Raw genomic sequence first — 23,570 nt, 5'->3', positions numbered from 1 at the left:
TGCCTAAGCGCTGGGTGTGGCACTTTTGTGGCTGTCTCTGTTGAACCATAAAATTCCACGCTTAGCCTCCACATCAAATGAGAAAAACAAATCTATGTCTGGGCTCGAATAAAGCAGGCTCGCGGGCAGCCAAACGCGGCAGGTGAAAGCGACGCTTTGTCAAGCGCGAGGAAGCCTCGATTCCATGTTCATATGTCGTCCTACGCGTGGGGACGGTGCATCACGTTATATCGACGATTGGCTGATCGATACGTTATCTGGTGTAACTCTATCGCTGGCCGGTGTGACTTTTTTTCGTTCACGGACACCAGCCCGTTTAACACTAAAAATATATGATTGACAGTTGGGGGGTGGGGGGGGGGAAGAGACCACGTAAGGATGGGATGATGGCTGCGTTATTTCGAATGTTGTCAGGCCGCATACGTAATTACATTTCAGGCTATTTCAAAATAATCAAGAAACAAAACATACCCGTGATGCTTAAACCAAAAGAATGCAATTTTTCACCACTGTGACATATTTTTGTTACCTAATGCCAACACTCCAAGCAACTTGTTCAAACATTGTCTTGCCCCCCCCCCACCACCGCCCCACCACCGCATGTGTGTCATCAAGCATGCTGCGTTCACAAAAATAATGAAAGATTCGTTGCACGAAATAAATGAATTAATTTGCAGTATACCGGTGGCAATGCCCCCAGGTGTCCATGCCTTAAAGCTGGCATCGTCATGCATTGGTGTTATCTGCAACATTTGCTTAACACAATTCAAGTGAATGTGTCCAATAATAAGAATGACGTCTGACTGCTAGACATGTTTGAGATTTCTCAATTCTCTTTGAGCAATCTGAGGCAGCAAGGCGTCAGTGGGAGGCGGTGTGGCAAGTTGGTTGCTAGCCTATCCATGCTAATATTTAAACATTCTTCACTAGTACGCATATCAATTTTGATTTAAAGCTTTCGTGACTGCAGGGATTCGTATTCTTGGTTCTTTCGGTAAAGTCACGTAGAAGGTAAACAATAAAATAATAAAAATATAAAACAAATACGCATATATTTCCTTTAACATGCAAAATGTGCAATGTCTACAAGCAGGACCTTCTTGAAAGGTGTTCTTGGGACTCCTTCCTAAGTAAAAAAAGAAAAGTCACTTTTGCAAATAACCATTATTTACCTACAATATGGCCATTTACAAAAAAAACTATTTAAAACTGGGATGAAATAAATAGTTGTATCTATAGACTTGCTTCAGTTCCTGTGACTAAATCAGTTCATGCACAGGTGCCGGATGGATTGTTGTATCACAGCATCGCGAGAAGTGGAGGCGGCTTGGAGGGGCCTTCATCCAGCAGTGTACTGATCACGACTGATGATGATGATATTAGACAAGCTTCCAGGGCATCCCACCAACCTTGCCTTCCATACAATCAGAGGCTCATGCTTATCTTAGTTTTCATTCTCGAGTAATATGGGGAATTATTGACACAACGTGTTTCAACAATTAATTCACAACCAAAACTTGCTTTTATTTTTTTAATTTGAAAAAAACCATAGACAGTATGTATCTAATCATTCCCTCATTTTAGAGAATTTAAAATGTTTATGTTTGAGCATTAATGTGATGATGGCGCTTTGAGTGGCAGATTTGTGCCAGAAAGACACCCCACGTGTACAAGCAAAAATAAAATTGACTTGACAATCAAAACTATGAGCATGATGATGAAAAAAAAAACTGTACTTCCGGCCATCCTTCAACCGATGTGTCCGGCGAGCAATCACAACCAAATCGCTTCATTACAATGTTGCACTTTGAGAAGGGTAATTTCTGTTGATTTTCGGGGTATTGCGCATCGTTCTCGGAGCGTTTGTGTAGTGGTAGCACACACTTAGCCGTGTGAACCCGCCTGACTGATGGCCTCAGCTAACATTAGCGGCCAACCTTCATGAACCGGCCCTCACCAGCGTGGGTAAAGTATCGTGCGTGGGTGTAGACATGGTGAGAATTGACAATGGGCTGTAAATTATGAAATGTATTTCACAGCTATAATGCTTATCTGGATGGGTGGTGCTGAGCCTGTTATAAATATTTTATTCTTATCGTGATAATAGCATCATTATCGCGCATTTTCCAGACGGGGTGTATCGACAAAGGGCTGAAATTGCTTATTCTTGTACTCTTTGCGATTATAAAGCCATTCGTGGAATAATAAAACATGTTTCAATCAATCTTGTCATGATGAGATTAGCTAAATAAAGTGTCCTCTTATCCCAACATCACATGGAAAACTTGACTCTTTAAAACATTTAAATAATAGTGCTCAGCGGGGTGCTGTGAGCCAGGTTAAGCTTTGGCGGTGATCTCCCCCTCGCCAACTGGACACTTCAATTTTGACTTAAAACTTTCGTGACTGCAGGAATTCATATTCTTTGGTTCTTTCAGTAAAGTCACGTAGATAGAAATATAATAATAAAAATAAAGTGAATACAAATAGAAATTATAAAAATAAAATTAAAATAAGAAAAAACACTAATGTAGACTGTAGCCTGGTTCTTAGTTGGAGTGAGTGTACTGGCAGTCTATAATGTAGACTGTAGCCTGGTTCTTAACCTCGGTGAGCGTACTGACAGTCTATAATGTAGACTGTACCAATGGTTATTAAACTGAGTGAGCGTACTGGCAGTCTATAATGTAGACTGTAGCCTGGTTCTTAACCTGAGTGAGCGCACTGGCAGTCTATAATGTAGACTTATTCTTTATTTCTTGTATTACTGAAAGAACCAAGAATAAGTCTACATTATAGACTACCAGTACACTCACTCCGATTAAGAACCAGGCTACAGTCTGCATTCATGTTTATTTTTATTTTTTTTATTTTCGTAATTTTTTTTTATTCACTTTCTCTTTTATTATTTTCTATCTAGGTGACTTTATGGAAAGAACCGGCGCACATGAACTGTACACTTCCTTCTCCGGGGGCACACGCCTCACACCCCTCACCTGCGAGGGTGACACGGACTCTGGCGGAACATGATTCCTCCGCCGCAGGTGCGGCTGCACTCAGACCAGTCGGTCGACAGCGATCTATCGTCGTACTGATGGAAGAAAAACAGAGGATGTAGTCACACGTGTAGCACAGCAATCGGAGGAGGAGGAGGGCGTGGGGGGGTGGTGGAAGTGGAAAGTCGCACGCGTCTGTGGTTGTTCGGTGAGCATGCGTACACTTACGCACGCCAGCTCGGACAGCATTCTGTGCCAGGAGCTGCTAATTGCGCTGCACTATGAACCCGGCCACATGAGTGAGATTCCTTGTCCATGGCTAAATTAAGCAGTGTTATTGATTTAAGTGTTGAGTTTCCCCTCACCCCCCGCCCCCCCCCATAGTTATGCTGGCTATTGACAACATACATGTGAAATTTCCACAACTGCCAGAGGGCCCCCATCTGAAATGAGCTCTGGCACGTTGCTCGTTTGAGCAGGTGTAGACAAATGTGCCTATTTTTTTTTTATAACAGCGGCTGATTAATTTTGTATAGATGTCAATGACTAACCAAATCCTTCTACGATGCCTGAAATTTCTGTCCGCACACGATCACGACATTATTCTCAAATGAGTCATATCTTGTGAGCTACTGTGCAGTTTTACAGAAAATGTCATGGGATTTATTTTAATCCGCACGATTTTCCCAATTCTGTACCATAATGCTCGTTAATGCGCTTGTAAAAGTACATCGTGTACTTTGTTCGGAATTACTGAGGCAAACGTAAAAAAAAAAATACAGTACATTATCAATTTCGAGTGACGGCTAATAACAGCGACGAATGTTGTCCAAATAGATCCTGGGCAGTCCCTTCACCAACCTGCACTGACCGGTGTGGTGAAGTATGGTCAAACCATCCCCATGATTGAAAGCCGTGAAGAGTCTTGCACCCAGCAGTGGATTGATAAAGGGTTCTACTTTTTTAAATATATATTTACTCGGGATAAGTAACTGGTCAAGAGCAATACAGAGCACTGCTTATAAAAAATTAAGTATTATTCGAATGTATGTGACCCATTCTGGGCTTTGATAGACTATAATATTTACACGTATAGTGTCTCTCCCCAGTAAGTATGCAGTACATGTGAATAGATCTTGACAACAGACATTAAAATCAATGAAAAGTAACACATAGCCACAACCTCTTCCCCGTTCTTTGTCTGCTAGTCGGTGAATAACTTAATATCACACTGGATAATGAATGGACTCTTGTGAACAATTCACGTGAAATTCACCAGATCTCATCAAGGTCTCAAAAGGTAAGCAGGCTTGAGACTTCATAGTGTTCGGATCGGTGACCGACATTAAATAAGTCAGATGCTGCGAGTATACATTGTGGGCATTAGAGTCCACTACAACAATATCCATTATTGTACTGTACTTCTATACCCCCAGGTCTATGCTCCTTGCCGTCACCGAATTTGCACTATGCAGCGTGGTGAAGGATGATCAAATTACCCCCAAGAACCGTATGGCATGGGGAGGCCCTCATCCAGCAGTGGATTGACCAAACAATAAGTGTCACTGACGTTCAATCAGCGATGTGGAAATTTTGACTGCACCCGGAGTTGGGATTGTTCTTTACATTTATATCCAGGATAGGCACGTGAGAAACAAGGCCCATTACCCCCCCCCCCATCCCCCAATGAGCAGCAGGGCTCCCCTAATTTTTGTGCCCCCTAATCAAACGCAGCTCCTCACTGAGGCTAGTGAGGTACTCGAGTTCAATAAAAAAATGACATCACAGCCATTACTGTATGTGCTATTGACTTATTGTTGATGCCATCGCAGCTTGCCATCACTCCCTTCCTTCTGCCGGATTCCACAGCAGTAATGCATTCGGCACGTGAGCTCCAAGGTCTGCTTCGCTTTTGCAGGCTCTTCCAACCTCAATGGGTTCACACCGAGGATGAGGATGTGAGTGCCGCTCCACCAAACGAGGTGGTGCCTCCCTCGGTACTCCTGTGTGTTTACCTGCATCCGTGTAATATCGAGATCGTGGTTTTAAATGTGCAGCTGGTAACACTCACCGGCGACGCTGGAGAGACGGGGGCAAGGTAAACTAGAAAGAGACAGGCCACGATAACGAGCGCAGGCACGGGTTCCATGGCTGGGCTGGTTCGATGCCACGTTCCTACATCAGACACGCGCATAAAAACAAAAATACCCCATAGAGTCTTTAACAGACTGTTGGGGCAAGTGCTGTCCGTGAGCACCTATGAGGGCCGGCACCACGCACGAGTGGGTGGGTGGCTAATACCACGCCTGGCCGCTTTTTTCTCCTCAGTTCTGATGTATTACACACCACAGCATGTACTCATATGAGGCTGAGCCGATCTAGGGGAGGCACAAGACTGGTTCAAATATTCGAGAATCAAACTCGGGTCACCAGGTTCATAGCGGAGTGAGAACCACTACACTTCCAGTCCCCACACACAGACATGCGCGTACTGTAACACCTTAAGCAAAACACACCACCTTGTAGCAGTGGCGTGGTGTGGTTGATTAACAAGGGCCCTGCTGCAAATAATTAAATGGGGCCCCTGTCTAATTCTTCCCTCTTAGTAGCCCAGCAACCGGGCCCCCTCTGGTCCATGGGCCAGGGTGCAGTTGCACTGCCTGCACACTCGATAACTATTCCACTGCATTGTAATAACATGGAACAATATACCACAGTTGAACTAGGAGGTTTTACATTACTACAATATGGCATTGTCCCTTTATTTAGCCTTACAGATTTTCCAAATGGATTTAAAGAGCTGTAATGGAATTTAATGGGTTAATCTAGCGATTATATTTTTTTATGGAGGTCATATTCAAGATGTTTGGTCATTAACTATTTGGGTACAGCATTTTATTTTCAACCTTGGTCAGCACAACCTGCCATGGTCTTCGTGGAGGGATCTTGCCCCATAACATCAGGCAGCCCAGCAGCATTTATTTAAGAGGCACACTCTGCTGATGAGACTCAGAAGATTGAAAGCCACTTAAACCAATACGACATCAACAGCATTCAATAGATAGCTATTTTAAAGAGACAATTAAAGGCCCCCTATTTCCCATGGCTTTTGAGTGGCATTAACCTTGGCTTCATACCTCAGAATCATGGTCATTAATGTCTGGGAAATTCGTGCGTGTTACAAATTGTATAATTATTATGTTGGGCTGGACAGCCTATAGGCTAAAATCTCATTTACATTTATGTGGTTTTTAAAACAGATACTGTACTCGTTATGTTGAACATTTTTTTTTATTACATCCCACTGCTATTGTTTAGCTGTCCGAATGATTTATAGGACAGGTTGATGGTGATGCACGTACCTCTAATTCAGATAGTCTGATACTTATATTATTTGCCTAAAAGGGCATCCTTAGGAACGCCTTGTCTTTTGAAATCAAACTGATCATTACATATTGTCTGACGACTTTTAACCTGAAGTACACCACCAATAATCCTGTGTTAGGCTGGATGTATCTCGAGTGCAAACACATTCAAGTACAGTGTGTTTGTGTGTTTGCATGTTGATTCCTTGACATGGGAGCCTGTCCTGGCCGTTAATTGAAACAAGTAATGTTCTTGGCACAGTGCGCGCTAAATATCAACAATGGGGAGTGAAAGGTGTACCGGGCGTGGATGTGAACAAAACAACCCACTCGTCTCACACTGGCCGTCTACTCACGAGCAGGCACTCATCCTACGGTATATTCTGCCATGTTTCGCAGTCCTAAACCAAGTCTACGCCCGAGCGACCGGTTTGCTTAACTGCTTGCAACTAACTGGTCACAGAGACGTCAACACGTAAGCGATTCAGTTCCATGCAACCAAGTTGAGCAACATTTTCACGGCTATCTTGACGGTTATTGCACTGCCTCGATTACATTGAACGTGTCCATGAATGTGTCACCGTGAGGACAAATTCCATTGAGTTCTACCCCCGTGTAGACAGCCACACTGCTGCTTGAGAGTGAGGACACTCGGCACAAGCCGCCAAGACAGTAAACAACAATTGGCTTTTCATTTGAAATGCACACAGACTCACCCTCGCCAGAGAAGTGTGGGATTTACACCACTCGCTCTGGTTTCACCAACTGAGATGAGCACAAACCCAATGCCTCGCGTGAGCATTTTTCATGAAGATATTACAAACACAGCTGCGTTTTTAATGGGCACCAAACGTCTGAGGGTTGGCTATAGAATTTTATATTCATCACCAGCAGCAGCATCATCTATCATGATCAGTTCATTGCTGGATGGAGCCCTCCCTCACCCAGCCAAACCATCCGATACGATATATCACGATCCTGTGTGAAATAATAATATTATAACAATCATCTGGGACGCGTTGCCGTGCCATATATCGCTTGCAGAACAAATCACCATGCGTGCCAAAAGGTGTGGTGGTGCGAATGCGAAACAATGTCACAGTTTTTCTTTGTATAGTTTGTGTCTGTAGTGATGGGTTTTCTCGCCCTTTGGACATTTCAATTCCACATTTGCATATAAAACACACACATGGTATTTACTAAATAACAGTAAAAACTCGGATACGGTATTTTGGAATGAATAACAATGCCCAATTGTTTGTTCAGGAAAGCCTCACCGAGGCTCAGGAGAATATTTCGGTGAAGTCCTGTTCGGTAAATATAATCCAGGTTTCCCTCGCTTCATGCGGGTTCGGTTTGTGCGATTTTGCGTATATGCGGATAACTATTTTTTCTGACTCAAAATTCGTTATATGCGGTTTGATTTCACTCACATGCGGCTACGCAGTCGGACGTGAGACGACGTTGTGCGTGCATTGTACGCGCGACTCGGCAGGGAGCTGTCTCGTGCCGTTTCGCTGTGCGGGCACTTTTTTGGGAACGCATCTACTACCGCATACAGCGAGGGAAACCTGAATGCCATTGTAGCATAGTAAACAAGAATCCTAATGATGAGTCCAATTACAGTACCCAGCTAAATATCTCCGAGTCTCAGGACGTTTTAAAGGTTCTGTAATCGCGCGCACACGCGCGGCACAACCAATGTAACCTAACTCTAATTTAACACATTAAGAACGACTGTGTCACTCCACTGCTGGATGAAAATATTCCCACGTCATGGGGGAGGGGGGGGCGGTGGTTTGTCCATACTTCACCACACCGGTCAGTGTGGGTTGTTGAAGGAAGTGCCCATGCAGAATCACCCGCCACTGATGTCAGCCGTGGCTGGGGGAGCAGAAGTCGAACCAGGACAGTTGGTTCGTTCGTAGCGCAGTAAGACACTCACTGCGCCACCACTCCTCCCCAACACACGTATAGCATCACGACAAAACTAATAATAACAACAACAACAACGCTGTCCATTGTCTCGCCTAGGAAATCCTCAAGGAGGAGTCCAAGGACTCATTTTGAGGACCGTCCCGATAAAGAGTCGACTGCGTTTTTAAATAAAATAAAAAGCTACCTGCGTACAAAGTCGATGTCAGCAGCATCACGGGGCAATCTGAACGCAGCTCGCGGCACGCAACACACGCGTGCGTAATTCAAGCCACAGGTGTGAGCGTTACTTGCGTGTGCGCGTGGGTAACAGGAGAAGAGCAGTCGGAGTAAAGTTCCCAAACCTCTGTGTCTTTCTTCAGCTCAACTTGAGAGGCGCTCGAGTGGTGGAGGTTCGCGTCGGTGTCGACCTTGCTCTCTCCGCCTCTCTCTCTCTCTCTCTGTTGCGCCGTGAAGTTGTGACTTCGGGACAGGGAGGATCCCCTGATTTATTTAAATAAAAGGTTACGCGATGCGTGATGTGACTCAGTAGGAGGAACGGGGAGGAGGAGGAGGAGGCAGGCAGGGGTGGTGATGCTGTTGGGTGTTATTGGTCGGAAGGTGTCGCGGTGGAGGCACTTGTTGGGAAACATTTCCTGGCAGACGAACTCACTCTTGGACAGGGGTCGGCAACCTGCGGCTCTTTAAGGACTGCAGTGGGGGGCACAGTTCACTGTGGCAGTCCAGCATGGGAGTCCAGTTTACTATGAGAGTCCAGTTCACCATGGGAGTCTAGTTCACCATGGGAGTCCAGTTTACTATGAGAGTCCAGTTCACCATGGGAGTCTAGTTTACCATGGGAGTGTAGTTCATCGTGGGAGTCCAGTTTACCATGGGGGTCCAGTTTACTATGAGAGTCCAGTTCACCATGGGAGTCCAGTTTACTATGAGAGTCCAGTTCACCATGGGAGTCTAGTTTACCATGAGAGTCCAGTTTATCATGGGAGTCCAGTTTACTATGAGAGTCCAGTTCACCGTGGGAGTCCAGTTTACCATGGGAGTCCAGTTTACTATGAGAGTCCAGTTTACCATGGGAGTCCAGTTCACCGTGGGAGTCCAGTTCACCGTGGGAGTCTAGTTTACCATGGGAGTCTAGTTCATCGTGGGAGTCCTGTTTACCATGGGAGTCCAGTTTACTATGAGAGTCCAGTTCACCGTGGGAGTCCAGTTTACCATGGGAGTCCAGTTTACTATGAGAGTCCAGTTCACCATGGGAATCCATTTCACCGTGGGAGTCCAGTTCACCGTGGGAGTCAAGTTTACTATGAGAGTCCAGTTCACCATGGGAGTCTAGTTCATCGTGGGAGTCCAGTTTACCATGGGAGTCCAGTTTACTATGAGAGTCCAGTTCACCATGGGAGTCCAGTTCACCATGGGAGTCTAGTTTACCATGAGAGTCCAGTTTACCATGGGAGTCCAGTTTACTATGAGAGTCCAGTTCATCGTGGGAGTCCAGTTTACCATGGGAGTCCAGTTTACTATGAGAGTCCAGTTCACCATGAGAGTCTAGTTTACCATGGGCAGGGGTCGACAACCTGCGGCTCCGGAACCGCATGTGGCTCATTCAGGACTGTGGCCTAAAATAAAATAAAATGTTTCGCTCCGGATGACCGCTGCAAAGTATTATCTGTATTTTTATTTAGTGTGCTGATCTTAAAGGTGCATTGACAAATGTGATACTCCAACTGATGCTCCTGTTGTTGTGGAGTGACTCATGCAGCCAGCTATGGCTCCAGGGTTTGGTGTTACATGTTATTTATGTCGTTTATTGTTAAAAATTCGGTCACAGTCCCTATGATCGCTGTTACATTGCATTTATGACTTTAGTTTGGTGATTTCAAAAAGTTTTTGGTTTGCCCATGTTTTGGTTTATTGTAGTACGGAGTTATACTGATGGCCTTAATCTAAATTGTTTCGTGGTTGTTGTTTGACTTGCATCCCACTGGGATTTTTGCACACAGCGTTGGTGTACGGTGCTTTTTCAGGAATATTTTGATGTTTTTTTTCCTGGATTTTCTGTTTGCACAGTGACATAGTCACTTTAAGATGTTTTCTTGTTCATGTTTTTTTTTGCCGTTGCACCCGATTCAAGAGGCGAATGGCTCACAGGGCTATACCAAATAAATGGAGCTATGGAACTATGTTACGTGACGTCGTTCAGGACCACCGTCTCGCATTCGCACGCATTGCGACTCTTGAAGGGGTTTTTTTCTTACTGAAATTGAAAAAAAAATCGCTCTTGTTGTTTGGGTTCCCGACCCCTGCTCTAGCCTGTGCTACGAAGAATAACCGGTTCCCGAAACGTCGCCTATATTTTATTTAAGGCAGGGTTATTGACGAATGTTGTTTTCGATTACAGCCGGGCGTGGCGACTCACAACTGTGACCCAGCGCTTTGGAGGAACGAGGTTGGTGGATCGTCCTGAGATTTGTTAAGGATATGCGAAGTGGCCAGGAGATGTCAGTACAGCAAGTGGGATCGTCAACCCGCACGTACGGTCTTTTTGAGTGTTATCACCTTATCAGCGAAGTGGAGGTTCTCAAGGTGCTCCGGTTGCTTCCATCATACAAAACCCGCTCCTTAAACTAGAATTGGCCAAACCCTCCCAACGCAGGACCCTCCTGAAAATCCTGAGTCAAGTGAGGCTTTCCTGAACAAAACACATTCTCACAATTGTCCGATTCTCTTCGATACACCACCCTTCGCTCATCATCAGAAATGATCTACCCACTGCTGGATGAAGGCCTCTCCAAGGTGGCACCATCCCGCAGTCTTGCGGTGCAAGAAATCATATAGCTCCTGCAGAGATGATGTTGTCGCCACCTCTACCACGGTGGATGTACTCTCGGGTGTGCTCCCGCCTTTGGCTGTCATTGCATCAAATCTCGCCGTGGAAATGCGGAATTTCCACTGATTGAAATTCCACATTCCTATGGAGGGTGCTTGTCCATCCAGAGGACAACCACCGCTGACTTCCCAAAAAATGCTACTTATTTTATCGACCCGAGTAATGAGGCACAAATAAGCTAAAGTACTGTAAATTAAATATAACCACAGCTAAAGGAGGGAACACATTTGGATGGACATCAGCCACAAAGCTGGAGCGATGAAATCAGCTCACGTGCAGGAGCGAGATAGATTGTTGCATCGCAGGGTCGTGAAATGGTGATAACTTAGAGACCTTCATCCAGCATTGGGTCGATCATGGTCGATGATGACGCACTCTTTCACTTTTTATTGGTGGCCTAAATTAAATACACATGCACAGATGCATAACAACATCGCACCAAGCAGCATTGTTTACCCAATAACAATAACTCGTGGCCTCTCCATGCTCAACAGCTGTTTATGTCTTACACAACTGCCAGAGAAAGCCGCTGCTCCCGATCCATGTGGTTCCCATTTGCCAAGACACCTCGGTTGGTAAAGGGGGCAAGCTCCCAAAGTTAAACACGAGTTCAAGTCCAGGCCAGGGTTGACTCGGCCCATTGTAATTGTCACACCTCCGCAGCAATTCCATCGTCGAGCGAGTCAAAATCCCGTGAACCTCTTACACACAATGCATTTATGAATCGAAAGACATTCTCACGGGACACCACACAGGTGTAATGACCGAATATTTACCCCAAGCCACATGATGAAAAATAAACAAAGGTCTCCGATTGGAAGAAAGAGGCCTCCACGGCGATTGGTCGGGAGGCAGACTTTAAAGGGAGTGCAGAATAAGAGTCGAACGGAAAAACAAAAAGGATCCTTTAATGACAGGGATTGGCGAGAGGTAAAAACAAGGACAAGAGAAACAATAAAATAATAAAAATATAAAACAATAAAATTCTCACGACGTTTCGACTGCAACACAAGCAATCATCAGGTGTGAAAACCACAGCAAGAAAATTTGAAAATCACAGCAAGAAAATTTGAAATTTTCTTGCTGTGGTTTTTACACCTGATGATGATTGCTTGTGTTGCAGTCGAAACGTCGTGAGAATTGTATTGTTTTATTATTTCCCTTCTACGTGACTTTACCGAAAGAACCAAGAATGAGAATTGTTTTATATTTTTATTATTTTGTTTCCCTTCTACGTGGTGACTTTACCGAAAGAACCAAGAATAAGGACAATAAGGTTCGAGAAAGGCGGCTGAGGGAGATAAAAGTGAAGAGCACGAGGAGTGTGGACGTACGAAGATACAAGCTGTAAGACAAGCAGGAAGCCTTGGGTCCCTTATTGTGGACGTCTTCTAATAAAGGTGGCTCTTTATAACTTGTCGTTAAAACGGGTAGAATTATCAGCTTTGAGAATGAATCTGACGGATCCATCATTACGTCTCAATTTACGCTCGAGTCCCTGCTCAAATAATCATCGGTGGAGGGGCAGAGGGCGATCGCCCCAATAATCAGCCCATAGCAAGGAGTGGAATTTTCACATTTGTCTAAGATGGGTGCCCCAGTGGTGGTGTACAAGTGGTACAACTAAACCAGGGCTCATGGACCAGACAGGTGCAGCATCAACAACACAGACCGAGTGAAACAAAAAGCGCTTTATTGCAAGTCATATCAGTGCAACTTGAAGCGTAATGCCTATCTAATTCGTTACTTCTACAGGAGTAGAGACACTCCTTCACCACTACAACTACAAGACCATAGGCATTTCAGAGCCATGAACAGCAGAGGCCATTGAAGTGGGTGGGGGGAAAATGGGCTGTTTTTCCGATGATGGCCTGCAACGTGTCACTTTGTAAGCGGCGAGTATACATGGAAAGCGTGCTCCAAAAAAGGTACAAATGTGTAACAAAATAAGCATGAAAACACAAGCAAGTTAAGTGTAAATAATTTGGAGTTGTGAAAATTAAAACGGCTTGTTTTTGCTTTGTCTGGGTTTTTTTTTTGTAACAGTAAGCAGTTCTTACAGGCAAAGGATTTTTGACGAAACCTTCAATCGATGTTAAAGAGCGGATGGCAGATCGGACAAAAGTCGACTTAAGTACACGTGCTGCATGCAGCATTGTTCTATAAAATGAGACGAAGTCTCAAGGATGAAAATGGACTCCACTGAGCAGCATGACCTGCGCAGATTATCCAAAGACTCCCAGAGAACACGTCACTCAGTCTCGCGGGGAAGTCCTCAAAGCACAAAAGAAAGTGAACATAAGCTTGGATTGGAGAAAAAACCCTTCTCATCCTATTCTTGAGCTTGTGCAATGGATACGAATCCACAGGGGCTGTGCGAGATGGGCAATGCACGCATCCGCCAACACAGCGAGCAACGATAACGTTTATATCACCCACGTTTCCACATATGCCCGTCAACCCACGGGTCAGACCTTTTCGCACCATTACACTGTATTGGTGAGGGGTCATGACCGTCACGCACAACTTCAGTACAAATGAGCCAACATTTTACAACACCAGTACCGCACTGCTGAAAACCACGTTTCATCCAGTTCCTAGCATTTACACAGCAGCATCTGCAAGGGGATTGTACAGGCCACAAACTCCAATCATGTGACAAAAATGCATCTGCATGCTTCTCAAATCCAGCTGTTAACCTGTAATGTAAACGTGCATCATATGTTAAGTTTTTGCCAGTGCAGGAAAGTTACCTTTAAAGTGAAATTTGTAATATAGAGACAGTTTGCAATCGATGCATTCCCATTGCATTTTATTTTCCCCATCTCTTTGTGCATAAAGCCTTACAAGCAACAATTTTACAATACCACCACGGCTTAATACTTCTGCATCATAAAATTACCTAAACACTTGTTAATATGTTTATATCTACGATACAAAGCCACAATGTAAACTGCTGTCTGAATATATTTGGTTAGCAGTTAGGAGCAGTGAAATTGTCGAGAAATAACAAGCTTTATACACCGTAAAAGATTGTATTTCCCTTCTGCAAGAGCATGGTATTATTTAAGCTTGAGTAAATAGTTCAGACATTAAAAACATCCACACACCAAAGCAATTAAAAGGAAAAAATAAACCTCACAAAAGCAGAGAACATCGAGGCAACAACACATCACAGCAACCAGTCTAAAGTCTGCCTTTGGATTGCAATCAGTAGCGGCGAACAGCCTTCTTCAATACTGCAGCGACGCGTCTGGGCACTGCAAACAACTCCTGCTACCAATGTCAAACCTTTCAAGACCCACGCGAATCTCCGACTGACACACGCACACGGGCGAGAGAGAAAAAGCCAAGTGCAACGTATTCGGTCGATGGTCGGACGGGTCAGAGCAGCACCGCCAAAAAGCCGAGCCGGATGGAGAAAAAGTGAGCGAGGGCCTCGGCCGGCGATGCCACTGCACGGTGGCCTGGGTCACGTACGAGCGCCTTCACGACGCCTGCAGCGCACCGGCTGCATAGCTCACGGAGCTGTCCTGGAACTTGCGGCAGTGGCTCGACTGCGCGTAGTTCAGGAAATTGAAGGACAAACTCGCGCCTTTGTTCCGGAGCTCCGCAACCGCCTGCCGTCAACAGGGAATGACAAACGCCAGAGCATCTTATCCCCTTCCACTGTCACGTCTGAGCCAATGCAAGGCCCTCACAGCAAGGGTGGTTTTATACTGGCTATTTGCTGTGCCATGCCAGAAGCAAACAGGATATGCTAGCATCACAAGACATCTGAATCTGCCTCAGTGCCAGCAGAACCAGGGGTCAGGCTAATAACGCAGCGATTGCGTATGATGTCAGTCAATAAATACATTTGCAAGCACACAGTGTCACCTACATGTATCTCGGCTCGTTCATTGCGTGACAACAGTGGCACAGGGAGGCTACTACAGTGCGCTGTGCCAGGCTGGCACAAGCACAGCTTGATTGTACATCGGAAAAGAGATAAGGGTGTGTTAATGGGATGGCTCTCACGTTCAGCATGACCCCGATGGGATGTCGTCCACATATCGTATTTCGGTACTTCTTCAGGTAACTGCTGAAAGCTGCGGGGTCAAGCTGCTCAATAATGTCCATACCCTGCAAAGAGATGGCACACGGAGAGGTACACATTAACAATAATGCCCTATTGTGTAGGTTCTCAGTCGTGCTCAAAAGCTATTCGATGTATTTTCAAGTTGTACGTTTCACTCGCACGTGCTGGGAGCTTCTTTTTCAGGAAATAAATTCCAGCGAAACATCGGTCATCATGCCAAACAACACGCGATACAATACCGAAAACAGAATGGAGATCTATAATTTCTATATTTATAAATTAAAGCCTAACTATATTCAGGAGGGTCCTGCATTGGGATATTTGGTCAATTTCACTAAAAGATGTTTTCAATGTGGGAGGAAACTGGAGTACTTGGAGGCAACCCACCATGCACATGAGCGAATAACCCTTGAAGCTCTGCAAGGATTCCAGAAATAATTTGCTCTACTAATATCTGCTGGCAGGCCAGCAAGAGTCATGAATCTGTATTGATCCAACCATCCTTGCCTCCAGAGTGCTGGATTCAAGCCATACACTGGACCATGTGCCAGCGTATTAACAAATGTGTGCAATGTTCAACTTAAAATGATACTTGTGAGATAGAAATTGTACCCATACTTGCTTGCCAGTGAATTATGCAATAAACTCCAAATAAATAGTTACACATTTTATCATTGTGTTATTTGTATAATTTAACGTAAATGTACCACCAGATGATTTATTTATTTAATTTCTAATATATTTGGATTCCTTCTTATAATACGTAATGGTAAGGAAAAAAATAACTTGCTTAAGTATCACAGCATCTAAAACAATAACACAGAATTTAAAGCTTTCGTGACTGCAAGGATTCATCTTCTTTGGTTCTTTCGGTAAAGTCACCACGTAGAATGAGAATAAAATAATAAATTGATAAAATAAAATAACACAATAATATTCTCACGACGTTTCGGCCACAACACAAGCGGCCTTCATCAGGTGAAGGGACACAGTCTCGTCCCCCTTCACCTGATGAAGGCCGCTTGTGTTGTGGCCGAAACGTCGTGAGAATATTATTGTGTTATTTTATTTTATCAATTTATTATTTTATTCTCATTCTACGTGGTGACTTTACCGAAAGAACCAAAGAAGAATAACACAGGAAATACAATAAACCCATCAGGGCAAAAAACACAGGAAGAGACATATGAGAGAAAAAAAGACAAAAGATCACAGGCAAACCTTTAAAACAGCCTGCGTCAGCAGCTTTTACCCCTCTTTTTTCACCTGATGATGATTGCTTGTGTTGCGGTCGAAACGTCGTGATTTTTTTTATTTTAAATTATTATTTTTTAGTCACTACATTTTTATTGTTTTATTGTTCTATCTAAGACCCAAAGAATCTGATAACAAATCCAATGGTCATAGAGGAAAAAAAATCATCAGAACAGACTCCAAAACAATGGGATCCTCAAAAAGCACTAGTTTGTATCATGACCTTCACACCTGCTGTTAGCTTCATGTGAAACAGGAAACTGTATTGGAAAACGTAATGCACACCATCTCAAGCACACAATGCACAAGCGAGCGTGCTGCACGCGATAAGGTTACCATCTTGTCAATGTACTCGATCGATTTGTGGATCTCTCCTTGAGACTCGTCGTAGTAAGTGTAACGAAACCGCTGGCCTGCAAACAGACAAAGGATATGTTTTCATGTTACTATGTCATATTTCTTCCCTGGCTAGTTCCAAATTAATGAACAGTTACTGGAACAATGACTGTTACTTTCCTGTGCCATTAGAAGGGCCTCTGTTATATCAGTGCTTTTAAATGTTGCCCGAGTAGTATGACGTCATTATTTTTTGACAGCATGTGCATATTAAAAGGCGTGAGAGATTGGAAAGTTACGATGAGAAAAATTAAGTGCAAACGTATGTCTGGTGGGCTGCAGTTGAATTACTTTTAAAATAATATAAATAGGTACGTCAACACACAAAAAGATTATTGAAAAGTGTGACACTTTATGTCGTGTCGTGAATCAATTGCATTGCGGCAATCCTCATTGTTACTGGTGGAAAATAATGGTTGCAAAACCTTACCCCAGTGACAGAAGTCGGAGGAGAAGACAAACAGGTTGCTTGGGTCATCGAGGTACTTGCTGAAAAGTCTCCCGTACTCACACTCACGAGACTCGTTAAGAGAACCCACCAGGACTGGCACAATGGTGAAATCATCCCGTCGGCTGGGGGGGGGGGGGAAAAGGGGCATCAAACATTTTTCATTCGTTTCGAACGTTAGACTGACCATAACTAAACAAGTTCTGCTGTTATTATGCTAATGAAAAAACAGCATTGTTCTAGTTATTTCACTTTCCACAAACATTTCATAATTGAATTTGACCATATCACATTTCACACAAGACAATGTACACATAAGTATGCATGTACAAATCGAAAAGTTATAATTTATATAAACTCTGTAAATGATATGCCAAAGATACATTTAGGCGAACGTAGTGCATACAATTGTGCAAATGTGACAGGACAATGGGACACAACAGAAATGACAGTAAAAATCATAACCTAATCAGGATACTAAATTGTGACAATTCATTTAATCTATTGAGGCGGGAGGGGGGGGGAATAAATCACTGCCATGCCTATATTCTATACACAGTACTGTTATTGACACCGACAGCCTCATCTCTGACCTCTCCATGACCTTGGCAATGTAAGGCAGATGCATTTCAATGCTGTGTTCATCCTCATCCACCTCCACGCTCATCTTCTCAAACATGCCTGTCTGGGACAGCTCCGAGTAAACTGTAAGTAAATGAATTTGGAAGCAAGAGACAGGTCAGTTCATATATTCACACACATAGACTCCCCCGTATAGCCTTTCAAAGACTCTTGGGGAAAGTGCTGTTAGCAAGCACCTCTTAAGGCCGGAATGGTACACGAGGGGGTGGGTGGCCAGCACCACGCCTGACCGCCTTCTTTCCCCGAGTGGCAATGTTTTTCACGCCGCACCAAGTACTCATTCGAGGCTCAGTCGACCTAGGAGAGGCCCAGGACCGGTTCAGATAAGCGCCACTGATGTTTTAGCTGTTCATCTTGGAATCAAACTCAGGGTGCTGTAATTCATAGCACAGAGCACGAACAACTACACCACCACTCCCCACGTTATAATGAGGCACGTGCCTGCGAGCGTTATTGAACTTACTCTTCTGGTCAATGCGGAGGTTGTAGATGGGCGTTTTGTAGATGGAGACAGAGGAGAGTGCGCATCCCGACAGGTGTACGTGGTGGGATGGTCCCAGAATGAACACTCGTTTCCTGTAAACGGAATAATGGCAGGCGCCGCTCTCACACACAGGAGGCGAGAGAGGACTGCACACGACTCGACTCTTAAGCCGCCTTCCGTTCATCTGCGTCTCGTGTGGTTACTCACGTTTGAGCAGGGTCCACCTGTGTATAGGCGTGAGCTGCACACGATCCGCAATACGAGTAGCCGGCGTGCCTGCAACATCCGAAGCAAACGTCTCTCACAACTCACAACGGCTACAATGTGTGTTTTTTTTAAATTATAAAATCCACTTGTTTTTGTTGTTGTTGTTGTTGTTGTTCATCGAGCCATAATTGATAAAGGGTGGCTGTGTAAGGGTACACCATCATCAATATCATTAGCTAACCTACCAATCAAGCCTTGTGCTCAAGCCAGATGGGGTCATTAGACTTCAACCACCCCGACGGTGACTGCAGCTCTCGGCCGGTACTCACGGTGCAATGATGGCTCTTGCAGGCCGGCGGGTGGCCTGCGCCTGGGAAAGCCAGCCCTCCAGCTGGCTTGACAGCTGTGAGCCTGGAAAAGGGTTTAGAGAAGCCAAAAGCACTCCCATTTACTACCAGCCACACCGCCAATGCCCACAAGGTAAAGTCAGCCGTCATGGCCACGTAGTAAAATGTTAAGAAACGTACATCCCGATGAAAACAAAGGTTCAGCGGAACACTTCATGCTCTGCACTGTACATTACACTCAGTATCTGAATTTCCCAAGTAAACGTTACTGCCATGTGCAACATTCAGTAGATGATGGGGCATTTAAAGCTATTTAAAGATGTGTACAAATGCACTACATCAGGTATTAAAACATGGTGGATTAAATAAGCTCCAAAGGTGATACACTGCCTATTATTTATAGCAATAAAAAAAACACTATCCTTTGTGCTACAATTATGGTATAATAGACAAAAAATGTTGAATTGGGAAGCGAATATTTATTAACTTATCTAAGCTAAAATGTATTGTTAAAATACATAAGAACATATTTTTCTGTTGTGGATTTGCAACCAATCGGTTGTCTTCAATACCAACAAGAATATGAAAAGTCACATAAAAAAAATGTTTTACTGTGTATGAGGAATGTTGATAACATCCCGGAGTGAAACGCCCCATTCAGGAACCGTAGCTTGACTCGTGCAACATGTCATAGCTTCCCACACACACATTCCTGCATAATAGGCCACCCAATGGAACAACTGTCTGTCTAGATGTCTGCCTAAGTGTCAACACATATCAATTAGGTAAAGTCCTCCAGACAGTCTCGTCCCTTCACCTGATGAAGGCCCCTTGTGTTGTGGCCGAAACGTCGTGATTTTTTATTATTTTATTTTCACCTACGTGACTTTACCCAATAGAACCAAAGAATATGGATCCTAGCAGTCACGAAAGCTTTAAATCTAGAACATATCAATTAATTAATAGAAAGCCAGATGTCTGGCTGCACAAGTTTCAAGCCACGTGCCTGGCTAATTGTCACGGCCCATACCTGACTAATGATCACGCTTCATGCCTGGCTAATTATCATGCCTAGCTAAATATCACGCCTCATGCCTGGCTAATTATCACGCCTGGCTAATAATCACGCCTCATTCCTGGCTAATTATCACGTGTCATGCCTGGATCACGCCTGTCTAAATGTACCGCCTCAAGCCTGGCTAAATTGCCCTATTGTCATCTCGCAGTGCATTGCGAGCCTGTGGACACGAACAGGTTGAGCGGAGTGGGTTGAGGGGTCTAAGGGGGTTGAAAGGGGTGGGGGGGGGGGGTCGAAGGGGGTGGGGAGGTTGAAGGGGGGGGGAGGTTGAAGGGGGGGGGGGTTGAAGGGGGGGGGAGGTTGAAGGGGGGGGGTTGAAGGGGGGGGGGGTTGAAGGGGGGGGGGGGTTGAAGGGGTGGGGAGGTTGAAGGGGGTGGGGAGGTTGAAGGGGTGGGGGAGGTTGAAGGGGTGGGGGAGGTTGAAGGGGGGTGGGGTTGAAGGGGGGGGGGGTTGAAGGGGGGGGGGAGGTTGAAGGGGGGGAGGTTGAAGGGGGGGGGAGGTTGAAGGGGGGGGTTGAAGGGGGGGCGTAGTCAGACCGATGACGTTGTCACGAGCAGCTCGCCCATTGACCGAGCGCTGTCTCCAAGGCTCCTTGCGGCAAAGCAGTGCACGACCTTTTCACCACCCGCTTACAAAATCCCGTTTTCACCCACGCCAAACCGATTGAATTCCATTCATAAAACTTTCCCCGGAATACTGCGCACACAATACGCCCGTCTCCCTCGTTGCGGCGTTTAACTTACACGCTCCTACGAACGACGAAGCTTCTTAACGGGACTCACTTTCTCATCGCGTCTTGTTTCAGAACTACTTTCTCCCTCTCCAAATTCTGCGACTCCCAATTGGCTAACAAACATCGTCCAATCAGGAAGCGTTATCGCGCGGTGTTGCAAACCAATCACAAGGCGTCCACCACAGCAGACGCGGTTAACCAGGATCGGCCACCTTACTCAGGGTGAATCTTGATTTGAAGCTGTCGTGACTGCAGGAATCCATACTCTTTGGTTCTTTCGGTAAAGTCGCGTAGATAGAAAAATAAAAAAATATTAATTTCTCAGGGTGGTTCGAGGCTACACCGCAAGAGACGCGGTTTACCAGGGCCGGCCATCTTACTTAGGGAGGTGGTTCGAGGCTACCAGGGCCGGCCATCTTACTCAGGGAGGTGGTTCAAGTCTACACCACGAGACGCGGTTTACCAGAGCCGGCCATCTTACTCAGGGGTGTGGGAGGGGTACTACATTGGGCACACCAACGTAAGATGGCGCACGGGCAGTCAGCAACACTGCGATGACGCCATGCAAACGCAATCCCGTTCGGGTGTTCTCACACACACATACACCAACTCCGTACGACGGATGATTAACAATGGGGAGCGAAATCGAGGGGCGTTTTGATTTGATTTCGCAGAGCGGTCAATTTCCCCAATTTCCCTTTGACCACGTTCTCAGTTCGATCCGCCCCACTTTGGCTGTTCGCGTCAGATTTAGCCAACAGACGTCAACTCCCCCCCACCACCACCACCCTCGGCCTTCACTATCACTCATTTGTTTTTGTTAGTGCCAGTGGCTGCGCTTCGCCGATGAGTCCCAAATGTCTCATCATCATCATCGTCGCCGCCGTCAGTCATGATCACTCCACTGCTGGAGGACGCCCCCCCCCCCACCCTCTCCCTAAGCTGAACCTCGCCGTCCTGCAATGCCTCGAGCGCCGATTTCACCACTCCGCGTCTCCAACAAGCACTCTCTGAAGCGTTCCATGTTGCGGCCTTCCTAATGTGTGACCAATCACCTTATAATTATCCTCTTCACTTTGCTACGTTCCCTTAATTCAAGTGTTGCGCAATTTGCCAACGGTAACAAATACTGCCACGATTAATAACACATGGCTCCACATAACGCACTTTTTTTTTACGTGAACAAAAAAACAGGCTCTGTATTGAGCGATTCCTGCTTAAATGCAGCTTAAAACACCGTCTAATAGACTGACTTATCCCCAACGATGACAATATATAATTCCAACCATTGTATCAGAAGGCACGTTATAACTCCCCCCCCCACCCCTCCATTCTGAGCAATACCCTCCAAGTGAGAAAATCACTTATTCCTTTGCGTGTACCAAAAGCGGCGATTGTGAAATAGATCGTCGGGGATTTCGTCGCCGAATGCAAATTGTCGCGGGATGACGGCCGCCGCAAGGCCGCAGGCCGTCAGCCGCGGTTCCCGCAGGCAAAACGGTAGGGCGAGCAGGCGAGGAGCGGCGACCACCCGCACGGCGATTCTCGGAAACCTCGACCCCGCTGTCAGCCGCGCCTCGTCGTCTCCCAAGCCACCGGGGTGCTCGGCGTGGCGATTTCTCTGCGAGGTGTTGGTTTGTGCGACTGTGTGTGGGTGAAGAAGAGGAGAGAGAGAGTGGGTGAGGGTGTGAGGAGGTTGCGCTTGTCCGACTCCAACTCACCGGAGGCCGAGTACCAGCTGCCGGCGTGGCTCGCCTCCCGCTCAAGGTCCCGGCTCGACATCCTATCGCCCATTGGCGTCGGCTCTCTTTGGTGAGTGCGACAGGAGGCAGGAGGAGGAGAGGCGACACACGGGACAAGACGGCGAGAAGCAGGCGATATTTATAAGAGAGAGACGGTGGGGGGGTTTAAAAAAAGTCTTAACAAGGGAGCGATGCCTCTAAATTAAATGAGAGTTGAATTTCGAGTGGTTCGGGTCGAGTCGTGGAGAGAAATGAAACAAATTGTACGTGTTTTTTGCTGTTGTTGTTTCTTTTCTGGGCTTTATGGCTTCAGGTTGCTGCTGTCTGCTGCTGCTGCTTAATAAAGAGACGAAAACAAAGAGCCGGCCACTGTGGAGGTGGTGGATGGAGGAGGTCGCTAAACGGTGATTAGTGCGGACTCGCGTTTGGGAGGAGCGGAGCGCCGGGGAGGGCAATGGGCTCGAGGTGTCTTGCCAAAGCAGAGGTTTCACCTCGACATTTGTTTTCGCCAGTGAGAAATTTTGGGTGAAAAAAGTAAAAACTGATTTTCTTTTGTAGATTTTCGTGCGCTCGACAAAGTGGACCCGCGTTCTAAAAAAAAAATATTTACGCGTGAAACCGATGTAATTGTGATTGTCCCAGCGTGGCTCTTGCTTAAATCGAGAAACAAGATTGTCTCATGCAGAATGGCATCAGTGGATAAGCGTGTACGAATGGTACATTTGGAAAGACCGATATAAGTTGGCAATCGCGCGTGTGCGTAAATTGAGGTGGCCGATTTATCTCTTATGGAGGCTGTGTGCGTGTAAATACAGCTCCAATTCACGTTTCTTCATTTGTCTGGAGGTTTTTAGCCTCCGAATCTGACAACAAACTTTGGAACGAGGCTGGCCCAGAATACAAACCCAGGCACCATTGGCTGAGCAGTGACAGGGAAGGGATGCCCCCACTCCACCCACCCCGTCGTAACATCTC

At 45.6% G+C, this 23,570-nt stretch overlaps 2 protein-coding genes and 1 long non-coding RNA gene across 6 annotated transcripts in view; 1 reads left to right on the top strand and 2 right to left on the bottom strand.

The window, feature by feature from the left end:
* LOC116939773 (papilin-like) overlaps positions 1–8,736 on the bottom strand; it is a 47,481-nt gene extending 38,745 nt beyond the window's left edge. Inside the window, exons 1-3 of one of the 2 annotated variants that reach the window (XM_032948564.2) lie at positions 8,641–8,736; positions 5,068–5,171; positions 2,997–3,091 (exon numbers count right to left, since the gene is read on the bottom strand). In XM_032948564.2, the coding sequence (XP_032804455.2) occupies positions 2,997–3,091; positions 5,068–5,145 (173 nt within the window). In that variant the 5' untranslated portion in view covers positions 5,146–5,171; positions 8,641–8,736. Of the gene's footprint in view, positions 1–2,996; positions 3,092–5,067; positions 5,172–8,586 lie in introns of both variants that reach the window. The other variant, XM_032948565.2, reaches the window with a different exon arrangement.
* Positions 8,737–12,859: 4,123 nt separating this feature from the next.
* Positions 12,860–23,439, bottom strand: MEMO1 (mediator of cell motility 1). 3 transcript variants are annotated; one of them, XM_076064422.1, is made up of 10 exons: positions 22,863–23,439; positions 22,575–22,660; positions 19,025–19,106; positions 18,696–18,764; positions 18,468–18,580; positions 17,956–18,067; positions 17,345–17,487; positions 16,855–16,931; positions 15,204–15,308; positions 12,860–14,803 (listed from the first exon to the last, which is right to left on the bottom strand). In XM_076064422.1, exons 2-10 carry the CDS (start codon positions 22,645–22,647, stop codon positions 14,672–14,674), a joined length of 906 nt encoding a protein of 301 aa, XP_075920537.1. In that variant the 5' UTR covers positions 22,648–22,660; positions 22,863–23,439; the 3' UTR covers positions 12,860–14,671. The 3 variants fall into 3 exon arrangements, with proteins under 3 accessions (XP_075920537.1, XP_032804520.1, XP_075920541.1); XM_032948629.2 differs by having other exon boundaries at positions 22,575–23,174; XM_076064426.1 differs by lacking the exons at positions 19,025–19,106; positions 22,575–22,660; positions 22,863–23,439 and adding an exon at positions 18,941–18,990.
* LOC142923357 (uncharacterized) lies at positions 21,031–22,753 on the top strand. The gene is made up of 2 exons (XR_012940702.1): positions 21,031–21,241; positions 21,283–22,753. It is a non-coding gene; the product is annotated as an uncharacterized LOC142923357 (long non-coding RNA).
* Positions 23,440–23,570: the final 131 nt, after the last annotated feature.

This window comes from Petromyzon marinus, chromosome 6 (genome assembly GCF_048934315.1).
Source record: "Petromyzon marinus isolate PM22_M1 ecotype Great Lakes invasive population chromosome 6, UKy_Petmar_22M1.pri1.0, whole genome shotgun sequence".
Lineage (NCBI taxonomy): Eukaryota > Metazoa > Chordata > Hyperoartia > Petromyzontiformes > Petromyzontidae > Petromyzon > Petromyzon marinus.
The sequence above is the reverse complement of the archived record's forward strand: the minus strand, read 5'-3'. Positions and strand labels throughout refer to the sequence as shown.